Consider the following 12,047-nt stretch of genomic DNA (forward strand, 5'->3'; position numbering starts at 1 on the left):
CCTATGTCTCAAAGATCACCTTCCTCTGGTGTCCTAGTTTCCTTGGATGAAAGGGTAACTAGAAATGTCTCTGTAAAATATATTCTACACAAATGTTCTCCACAGTTGTGTGTTGCAAGCCTATCAAAAAGGCAGGGCAATTGAATAAATAAAATATTCTGTGAACATTCACATAAAAAGCATCAGTAATTTTTTTTAAAAAAAGGCAAAGCTTATTTTAGCAACACAATGGCAACAAAGAGAATAACCCTGGGAATCGTTCTGCTGTGTTCCTCCATTGTGCCTTCCTGCATGTCACTGCTTCTCATCTGTTAACTGGAGAGGAACACCAAACAAAAGTTTCTTTGTCATGAAAATCAGCCGTGAAGTTCCGCCAACTGTCAGTCAGTGAAACAATTGGATTTAGAACCAGATGTGCCACTTGCCAAAAAAAGAAAAAAGAGGCAGGGGGGAGGAGAGAAGGGAAAGCAGAAGAACACTGTTGGCAAGGCCTGAACTGAACCCCCACCCCCCCCAAAAAAACCCTGATTTAGCCTGCAGTCCTACCTATGCACGCTTACCTGGGAGTAAAATCCTCTACACTCAGTAGACACCACATGTAGGATTGCACTATTAGACGTATGAGTAGACATAAACATGATTGCAATATTAGGCTGCAAACCTTTGGCTCAGCAAGAATTTGCATCTTGGTAAATAAAGAAGATGGCCCATTTGGCCCTCATTTCTGTGGAAAACTGAAAAATCAAAGAGTAACTGACAAGTGTCAATTTAGGGTATGTCTTCACTGGAAATGAACTCGCTTCTTTTTGGTGTGGTCCTGCTGTTTCACCCATATCTGGTTAAATTCTTTGGTAATATACATCTGAGATAGCCTTTGCAGATAACTGAAGCCTAGATGCAATCAATATGTGAGCAGAATTGCAGAGGCAGGTCTTGTCCCTGGCCCTCTGTGGATGGATTGTACCTTGTGCACAGAGCCTATACTGTACTGTACATGATTTCTAGGCATGGAGGCTTTGTGCAACAGGTACAATCAACACATGGGAGTTTGTAGCGCTTGGAAAGTTCATTTTAAAACAGAAACAGCTAGTGCTAGTACCATAGCTGCCAAGTTATCCCTTATTTTAAGGGATTTTCCCTTATGCTGAATAGGCTTCCTCACGAGAAAAGGGAAAACTTGGCAGCTATGTAGTACTAAATGACTTAGGCCCTAGGTTTCTCTGAAAGACCAACTTCTTACATACAAACCCATTCAGGTGTTACGATAAGCAAAGGGGCCCCTCTTGAGTTCCACCACTCTCAGAAGCTCAGACAACAGTATTATTTCTGTCAGCCCCTAAATTGTGGGATTCCCTCCCTGTTTGCATTTGGCAACTTCATTATACAGTTTCCTCATGTGCTGAAGATACATCTCTCCCCCCACCCTGGCATGTGATTTTATTTGGCCCATCAGCAGTACTTTTTTCTGGGTGGACACAGGGGTACGCATACCCCTAAACATTTTGTGAATCTAAGTTTCTCCTCATTGAGGGGCAGTATTTCAATATGAGTAAAAAAAGAGAGTACCCCTAAACATTTTTTTAAAGAAAAAACAAACACTGCCCATCAGTGTCAACAAATCCTGAGTTGCTTCTTGAGATTACCTCCTATCCCTGCGTGCCCCCTCCCCTGAAGAGATGATGCTACGATTCCTGCCTTTGCTCAATCTTCAGCAGCTCAACTTTAAAGATTAAGGTTGTGCCACCTGGGATTTTGGGTGGCGCTGCCTGGCCCCCATAACCAAGCTCAGAGGGAATAACCAGATTTCTCTTCTCACCCTCACACATCCCAAGCAGGCCCTGATCCCTTTAATGACTTGTCCAGTCCCCAAGGAGAAGATAAACTCTGTCCCATCCTCCAGCTTGCCCGTAAAATGCATGTGGAGCACATCACCCTTGTGGGACTTGATAGGACAGTTGTCCACCTGCTTCTTGACCCCTGGAGCTTCCATTTGCCTTCCGTGCCCAGCACTAGCACACACTGCAAGAGCGAGTAATGTTGTTCCCTGGCTCACCTGCATCGCAGAAGCTCCTCTCCTTTCCTCAACAGATACCACCACCCTCTCAAGATACATCTCTTTACACTGGCATTTGACTTATAAGATATATATTTTTAAGATTTACCCTCTATGCTTGTGATTGCAATTTGCTTTAAACTGTCTTTAATGTTACATTTTAAGTTGTTGTGATCCACCACTGGGTGAAGGGCAAGTACCAGTAATAAGCCAAACTGTTATTGTTAATCAAGTTAATTGTACCAAACTCATTCATTTCAAGCACTGGGAATCTGATGGCAGGGCCTTTCACTGTGATCTACTTCTCTCTCTCCCTTCTCTAGGCATTGCTTGTACATAGATTTTAGACATCTGCATAGGACCTGTCTGTTCCTTAATGCCAATCCTATGTTCCCAACCAGTTGTGTTAATTTGTAGCAATGCAGATTTCCCAAGGGATGCCTGACTATGGTTTCAGTTTTCTTTTATCCTCCTAGAACCATTCTCCCAGTGCACCGCTTCTTCATACTTTACTCATTGATTAAATTTCACATAATTATGTATTCCTCCTCTGTTTCTATACTTCTGCTTTGACCTTGTAGACCAGGGCTGGCCAACTTCCAAGAGACTGTGATCTACTCACAGAGTTAAAAACTGGCAGTGATCTTTTGGGGGGTTCAGGTCAAAGTTGAGCTTTTTTGGGGAAGGAAAGCCCTGTTTTTGAGGTTCATGTAAAAGTTGTTGAGCTTCTTTAGGAAGGAGCAAAGCAACATTGACCTTTTTTTTTTAAGAAGGAAAGCTCTGTTTTTGGTGGTTCAGGTCATTTTAGGGGTGCAGGACAAAGGTGTTGAGTTTTTTTGGGGGGAGCCAAAGTTTTTTAGCTTCTTTGGGGGGGGGAGCCGGTGATCTACCAGTGATGTCCAGTGATCTACCGGTAGATAACGATCTACCTGTTGAACATGCCTGTTGTAGACTATTGGCAGAATATTGGAGCAACAGCAGAAGCAAATTAAAATAAAACTGATGAGCATGCATCACAACCTTCAGTTGCATTTCTTTCATATTACCTCTGCCACCTGAAGCATGTTCGCATTTCCGACCCGGTAGAATGAAATCTGAAATTAGAGGTGATTGAAAGATTCAAAAGATCTCTCTCCCTCCTACGTAAGTGCATGCAATTTGAATCGCATCTGCATGAAGGAATGCGGAGTGAAAATGGGATATAATTGCTGGGGATATTTTCTGAATTGTAGTCGGAGGACTACGGTTTCCATAGGAATAGTGTCACAGGTGTTAGGAACTCCTGCACTAAAAAAGAATTAGCAATTTATTTTTAATATTTGGGGATACTTTCTTTAAAAAACAACAACCTGAAGAAGCCCGACCTGAAGAATATGGAGCAGATGGTTCAGCAGGGGAAACACAGCCCAGAATAAGTAAGGAGGTACTGTAGTACAAGAATACTTGGCTGGTTTAGATGTATTCAAGTCTCCAGGGCCAGATGAACTACATCCAAGAGTATTAAAAGAACTGGCAGAGGTGATTTCAGAACCACTGGCAATAATCTTTGAAAATTCCTGGAGAACAGGCGAAGTTCCAGCAGACTGGAGGAGGGCAAATGTTGTCCCTATTTTCAAAAAGGGGGAAAGAGAGGACCCAAACAATTACCGCCCAGTTAGCCTGACATCAATACCAGGAAAGATTCTAGAGCAGATCATTAAGCAAACGGTCTGTGAGCACCTAGAAAGGAACGCTGTGATCACTAAAAGTCAGCATGGGTTTCTGAAAAATGTCATGTCAGACTAATCTGATATCATTTTTTGACAGAATTACAAGCCTGGTAGATGAAGGGAATGCTGTGGATGTAGCCTATCTTGATTTCAGCAAGGCCTTTGACAAGGTGCCCCATGATATTCTTGTAAAGAAGCTGGTAAAATGTGGGCTAGACAATGCTACCATTCAGTGGATTTGTAACTGGCTGGCTGACCGAACCCAAAGGGTGCTCATCAATGGCGGCTCTTCATCCTGGAGAGTAGTGACTAGTGGGGTGCCACAGGGTTCTGTCTTGGGCCCAGTCTTTTTCAACATCTTTATCAATGACTTGGATGATGGGCTTGAGGGCATCCTGAGCAAGTTTGCAGATAACACCAAATTGGGATGGGTGGCTAATACCCCAGAGGACAGGATCACACTTCAAAATGACCTTAACAGATTAGACAACTGGGCCAAAGCAAACAAGATGAATTTTAACAAGGAGAAATGTAAAGTACTACACAAAAAAGTACTACAAAAAATATATGAAAGGTACAAATACAGGATGGGAGACACCTGGCTTGAGAGCAGTACATGTGAAAAGGATCTGGGCTGCATCAATATGAGTATAGCATCTAGATCAAGGGAAGTAATAGTACCACTGTATGCTGCTCTGGTCTAACCTCACCTGGAGTACTGTGTCCAGTTCTGGGCACCACAGTTCAAGAAGGATACTGACAAGCTGGAACGTGTCCAGAAGAGGGCAACCAAAATGGTCAAAGGCCTGGAAACAATGCCTTATGAGGAACGGCTTAGGGAGCTGGGTATGTTTAGCCTGGAGAAGAGAAGGTTAAGGGGTGATATGATAGCCATGTTCAAATATATAAAAGGATGTCATATAGAGGAGGGAGAAAGGTTGTTTTCTGCTGCTCCAGAGAAGCGGACATGGAGCAATGGATTCAAACTACAAGAAAGAAGATTCCACCTAAACATTAGGAAGAACTTCCTGACAGTAAGAGCTGTTCGGCAGTGGAATTTGCTACCAAGGAGTGTGGTGGAGTCTCCTTCTTTGGAGGCCTTTAAGCAGAGGCTTGACAGCCATATGTCAAGAATGCTTTGATGGTGTTTCCTGCTTGGCAGGGGGTTGGACTGGATGGCCCTTGTGGTCTCTTCCAACTCTATGATTATATGATTCTATGAACACACAACACAGTGTTACGACTTATGACTAAGCAAATTAAATTGACTTACTTGTTGCTCTACTGTTTTTAGAAGAGTACTGGGGGGGCATGATTTGACTAAAACTGGTGTGTGTGTGCAGTATTTGGTCATGAAGGCCCTCCTATCTTTCTTCCCATAATTCAAGCACCATTAACTGCTATTATAACTCCTTTTATGGATCTTTGACAGATTCCTCTGTGACTCAAATTAGCTAAAAACATTTCCCATGAAGAACCAGCTTCAGCCCAGCCATTCTATGTTGTACCCCTCTCTGTACCTTGACACTCTCTGGGAATCATGAAGAAGACCAATTTAACTGAGCTTCTAAACACTCCACCGTTGTCACAAGGATTAAACCCACAATAGAAAAGCCCAATGGATTGGTAGCTGCTCCCAACTACTGAATATAGATTAGCTTGGCTAAAAGTCACAAGACAAAGATGTGGAATAAGATACTACCGGTATATAGAGTGTTTGGATTCTCCTTGGATCGATCACACCAGCTGCACTTTAAAAAAGCTGATTTATTAACAAAATATATAGATCATGGTATTGCAGTCAATATAAATAAACAGTAAAAGGTTGTTCTAGCTTCTAATCTTGCCTGGTTAGATAGGCAGGTAGCTTCTTTTAGGTGCTACAGCAATAGCTGAGCCAGGAATGAGTGGCTACTTTCTCTCTATCCTCCTGGCAGATGAACAGCAGGCATTTCATGGAACTTCACCCGCTAACTCCAATGCAAGACTTTCTAGTGCAGGACTTAGCTAAGCATTTACAGATCTTTTCCTGTGAAATTGACACAGTGGCCTAAATTGCATTGGGATGTTGGCAGGGGTGAAACAAAGGTCACAAAGATCAACCTTGATTGCTCATTGAAGAAGGAAGGATGGCAGGAAGGAACACTGGGGCCTTCAGTTGCAGCAGAAGGTCAAGCTAAGCAGGTAGGCATTTTCTATAATTTAACCCTAAACCTCCCAACTCTCTGTGACACATTCCAAAACACATTATTGGAACTTTGGTGGTGGCTTTCCAGTCCTCAAATACGCCTCTGGCTGGCACCATCAGATCTTACAATGACAAGCATGGAGGACTAGCATCCCATTTGTCTTTTACTCTCTTTAGCAAGGCAGTCTAGCTATTGTTCCTAGACCGGCCAGAAGAGCTAAAAAAAAAAAGCACTTACAAATTGAGCATTACTATTTCCACAACTTATTTCATTCATTCATTTATTTCATAAAATTTGTGCACCACTTGATTGTAAAAGACCTCAAAGTGGTTTACAAAAGATAAAACAGTTTTAAAAAAACCCACTCTACTTTAAAACATAGAAGAGATAAACTAATGCTCAGGATCTTATGCTCAGGATCAATTACATTTAGAAGCTGATAGTAGTTCATGTAGAAACAGAGTGACAAGAAAAAAATACAGTTACCGTGTTTCTCCAAAAATAAGCCACCGTCTTATATTTATTTTTCCTCAAAAAACAACAACACGGTGGCTTATTTTTGGGGTATGGCTTATTTTCGGGGAAACACGGTATATATCTGTCAAACAAGTTAGCTGATGATTATTCAAAATGCAATGGGAATTGATTATTAAATTACCTTGGCATCTTGCTGCTTACTGAGAGGTAGAGGGGGAGGGCTGAGTCTGTAAGGAAGTTGGCATGGTGCAAATGCACCAGTGGGAATGCTGGTTTGGCTCTGCCAGTGTATTAACACCACACCAACCTTGCTACCTCTTCATCCATTCCCCCCTACCTCCTGGTAAGCAGCAGCAATGGGACCAACTGGCGGGCAAGTGAGTTGTGTCACCCCCATCCCAGGCTGTCCACTACTGATCCATAGCATCTTCAGGTAGAAAGATACATGTTCAAAACCCTAGAAAGCTACTGCCTCTTGAACTGCAGGCAAGACTGAGCTAAACAGACCAATGGATTCAGTGCAATGCAACTTTCATATTATTGTAGGAGACCTTTAAAAGCAGAATGCATTCCCACTACATGAGTGTAACTCTACAAAATAACAAGAACTCAGAAGTACTAACCTTCTCTTTGTACGGCACAAAACTACCACTATTTTATGGACCTTTTGTTTTTAAAAAGAAAATGTATTAAATTATTTAAAAGTTATGTGTTCTCCTGTTCTAGCACTAAAGTATACATCTGCTTTCATTTTTTAAATATAAAAAGGAGCAGCCAGTATTTCAACAATTCCCTTTGCAGTCTGACTAAACTCCGATACCCATCTGTTACATCTGAACAACATGGTATTATGTCAGAAGTTTGAATCAAAGTTGTGAAACTACAGCTGGGACACACTGGTTTCAGTTTTTAGACACACACAATTTTCAGGTTACGGTATTTGTTGCAAGCAAGTCCTATTGAAAATGTTACTTTGCATCATACAATAGCTCTGCCATTGTATGATGATTCCAAAAGTTGACATTTTCAATAAAATTATGAGTTGCTCATTTCAAGAACTCACAATCTCCAAGATGAATGTAAATCTTATAAAAAAATACATTTTTATACTGCAGAAATTGGGCGGGGGAATGGCAGCAATTCTTTGCAAACTTCATGAGCTGTATTTAGAATCTATAGTATGAAAGTTCTGCAATCTCGTTATGGCACATCTAAGTATTTTAACACTGGGTAAGGTAAAAGATGAGCAGGATGCAGGTGGCGCTGTGGGTTAAACCACAGAGCATAGGGCTTGCCGATCAGAAGGTTGAGGGTTCGAATCCCTGCGATGGGGTGAGCTCCCGTTGCTCAGTCCCTGCTCCTGCCAACCTAGCAGTTCGAAAGCGCGTCAAAGTGCAAGTAGATAAATAGGTACCACTACCGCGGGAAGGTAAACGGCATTTCCGTGCACTGCTCTGGTTTGCCAGAAGCGGCTTTGTCATGCTGGCCACATGACCTATATGCTGGCTCCCTCGGCCAATAACGCAAGATGAGCACCGCAACCCCAGAGTCGGTCACGACTGGACCTAATGGTCAGGGGTCCCTTTACCTTTAAGGTAAAGTCCAGTCAATGGGGCACAGTGCTCATCTCGCTTTTCAAGCCAAGGGAACTGGCATTTGTCCACAGACAGCTTTCCAGGTCATGTAGCCAGCATGACTAAATCACCACTGATGCAAGTGATGAGTGCCGGAGAGCAGGGAAATGCCATTTAGCACTACATATATTACATAAGTGATGTAAAACCACATTTGACAGCTATGGTTGGATTCCTATTCCCTTCATTACGACAGATACACTGGCCCCAGTCTGCATGTGATGAGAAACCATTGTTTATTGTTATGAGCATAAGATTCAGGCTTTGGTGCTCACCCTTCCCCTATATCCTCCACAATGCCCATGAGTTCATTCCTAACCTTGCAGTCACCCTAACCAACCTCAGCTCATCCAGTAAGCTGCAACGATGTCAGTGTTGGGAAGGTGGCTCCACAGCTCCAACACACCACACTGGCAACTACTGGAAGATGGGAAAATCCTTGTTTCACAGTGAGCCACAGTTTAGTGTTGTATCAGAGCAGTAAATGGTGGGTAATCTTCACCATGGTTAAGAAATCTCTGTGGTGGTGAATCGATTTCCTTAGCACTACACAGAATTCCTCCCAATGTTGTTGTTGTTGTTGTTGTTGTTGTTGTTGTTATTGTTATTATTATTATTATTATTATTAAAATCATTTCTGCCCCACTTAAAATATAAAAAATGCCTCAAAGCAACAAATGGAAACATCAAATGGAAACAGTGTAGCAAATGTTACAAAGCCCCACTGAATTCAAGAGGACTTACTTCTGAGTAGACCTGGCCAGCAAGCACACATGAAAACAGAAACTGTGAGCCTATTTTTTTCTTTCCATTGGCCAATCTGGGAAAGTTACAAAACATAAACGAACACCAAATGCTCAGATATGTGATATTAATAACATCCACTAATCACCAAAGCTATTATTCATTTTTCTTTCTTCCTTGGTATTTTTGGGATTTTCCTTTGTCCTGCTATTTCAGCATTTACAATTAATCAACATTATTCCTACAGTAGTAAAACTAATTGTTCTGGAAATGACTCACTGGGAAATTCTAAGGGCAAGTGATTTTAGAAATGCCATAGAAGGCATTTTTTATGTTTACTGATGATGGCTGGACCACGTTGTCAAATCTATGCAAAATGCAAAACTCTGGCTTCTTAACTTTCTTTCAGGTGTTCACCCACACTAAAACCTACTGTACACTAAAGTCCACTGTACCTGCCTAGACTACAAGTGATGGGGAAGCTGTCTAAGATCTGGAATTAGTAAAATGGCAAAATGAGGGAGAAATGATTCTCAACAGAGATATATGGAAGAATAAAGGAATTCCTGTGGGACCAAAACACAAGATCCAACAGGACTAGAAAACTGCAGTGCACATTTGTGTGGGCAAGACCCATCATAATAGGTGGACCATCAATATGGTGTTTGCAGGTACGCATCATGTACCCCCCAAAGAATTTCCCTACCACCAACAAGGTCTCATTGTCCCATGCCTCTCACTTTGCTGAAATTAAGCTTTCTATTGTAGCAAATAAAATTATTTTTTCAACCTTAATTGTGGTTTGCAGGGGGGGTGGGTTACAAGTGGGAAAGGGAGAGTTAGCCATTGTATGGTTGCAGGGCATTTCTGCTTGTGTGGCTATGATGTATCACACATTCGTAACTGTGTTCACAAGCCCCCCCCCCCCCAAGTTGGCAACTCTGCCTTAATATTTTGCGATGAATGCCAAAAGGCCCAAAGGCCAGGCCGTATCATTGTTCAACATTATGTTTGTCCTAAATTTAAATCTGCAGAGGCCACTGCAATTGCAGGCTTGCCATTGTTAATGTCAGTGCATCCGTCAGATGACTGAAAAGTAATGTGGGACGTCAGTTCCTCAAACGACCACATTGCTTATGCTGTCCATTCTTTCCCAGCTTCACTGTAGGCAGTTTTGTGTGTGTAAGGAAGGCAGGTTGCTTTTCCTAGCAAATTCCATACTGGCCAACCAACAACTCTTTTATAATTCAGCCTCCAGCCAAATCACTGTGTTTTGGAAAGTATGAGTTAAGACAGGGGTAGGCCCAATTGCCTTGTCAGTCTGGCCCATGGATGGTCCAGGAATCAGCGTGTTGTTACATGAGTAGAATGTGTCCTTTTATTTAAAATGCATCTCTGGGTTATTTGTGGGGCCTGCTTGGTGTTTTTACATGAGTAGAATGTGTGCTTTTATTTAAAATGCATCTCTGGATTATTTGTGGGGCATATAATCCCACATTTCTCCCAAAAAAATTATAGTCCGGCCCACCACATGGTCTGAGGGATGGTGGACTGGCTCATGGCTGAAAAAGGTTGCTGACCCCTGAAGTTAAGAGTCTTTTCTCTGCTTTCAGGATGACTGAAAATCAATGTGAGTGACAGTTTTGTATCCTTTTTTCACAGGTGATTATGTGTCTCACCTCAACGAAGTTTGCAGAACTGGAAAAGCACGCTACACCCTGACAGTTCCTCTTTTCTTCTGTCTTTATTTTTCGAGTCACTGGAACTTCCTGAGCTAAAATACACACCAAATAACCGTGACCTAGATTCTTTTTCTCACCAAGGCTGGCATAACCCGTTAGGTCACCTGGGGAAGTGGGAGAACTGATATTAGCAAAAGGAAATAAGAAATTAAACCCGCTTCTCTCTGAAGGTTAAAATTCAGGAGCGGCATTTCGAAACGAAGTACTGAAAGTTCAAAACACCAAATATATATAGAGAAAAGCATGCCATAGACATAGAGCAACAGCCAATGTGATGTCCTCCAGATGTTCAAGACTACCATTCCCATCGAGATAAGGACAATAGAGATTTTAAGAAAGAATGGGAACCATTTATGTGATATCTACAGAAACAATGTAAAGATCTGGAATCACTAGCAGGTATTGACTAAACACTTACAATCAACAAAATTAAATACAGGAATCATAAGGATGATGTGATATCAGAAGAGCTTAATGATAATTAAGTTGAAGATTGTTGAATTAAGATATGTTAAAGTAAGCAGGAGAAGTTAAGATGTAAAAGAATCCAGAAGAGGAAGTTGAGGGAAGTTTGGGGGGGGGGTTTCCCAGGAATTGGGTTTTTATGTTTTGTGTGATTTGATATGTTATTTGAATGTTTAAAATGAAAAATTTAATAAAAATTATTTTTTTTAAAAAAGACTACCACTCCCATGGTCAATGGTCAGAGTTGATGGGAGTTGTAGGCCAGCAATATCAGGAGGGCACCACATTGGAGAGAGATCGCTGCCAGTTTGGAACTGCTAATGATTTAAAAAACAAACATCTCATGTTTAAATTTTAAATTAATTATTTTAAATTAAACTAATTAAATTTTGATTTTCCAAGTCCTGCAGCTTTGATGTACTCTGCATCCTGTAATTCAGTAGTGGGGAACCTTTAGGGCCGGATGCAGATGTGGGTGACTTTTACCATGCAAAAGCCAGAGATTTCTTTACCCCCAAACCACCATCTTCCTGGTTCTAGGCAACAAAATGGCACAATCATAGCTCAAAGAGACATTTCAGCCAGCAAAAGCAGTCAAGGAGAGTGTGGTATGTGGGAGGGGCTGTGGTCTGGGGGGGAGTCTTGAAGGCCAAATAGAGAGCATAGAGGGCCACGTTTAATTCCCAGTCTTGAGTCCCACCCCCCACTCCATCCAGCTGTAATTACATACCGGAAGCTGTAGAGCTTCAGTTTTTAGTTCCTATCCTATAAATTTATTATTAAGTCACCATAAATTACTGGACTTTGATCCCTGGACTCACAAGGACACTCCATTGTCTGCATCTCAAACACATGTGTGGTTTCTACATTTTGATGCTTGCTTTCAGCATCCCTGAGAGGAATAAGTTTGCTGCTGATTTGTCAGAATATCCTCTGGTTGTGCTGACTTGATATTTGCTCTCACTGAGCTCATTAAGCTAACAAGGATTATTTAAGGAATACAAATTATCTGCATTTATAGAGAGAGGATGAAT

General features: G+C 41.7%; 1 protein-coding gene across 1 annotated transcript; it reads right to left on the reverse strand.

Moving 5' to 3' along the window:
* Positions 1-1,682: 1,682 nt before the first annotated feature.
* LOC118093894 (peptidyl-prolyl cis-trans isomerase FKBP2-like) lies at positions 1,683-1,918 on the reverse strand. Its single transcript, XM_060274230.1, is given in 2 exon segments — positions 1,683-1,846; positions 1,849-1,918. Coding segments are annotated over 2 exon segments (234 nt in total).
* Positions 1,919-12,047: the final 10,129 nt, after the last annotated feature.

Source organism: Zootoca vivipara, chromosome 5 (genome assembly GCF_963506605.1).
Source record: "Zootoca vivipara chromosome 5, rZooViv1.1, whole genome shotgun sequence".
Lineage (NCBI taxonomy): Eukaryota > Metazoa > Chordata > Lepidosauria > Squamata > Lacertidae > Zootoca > Zootoca vivipara.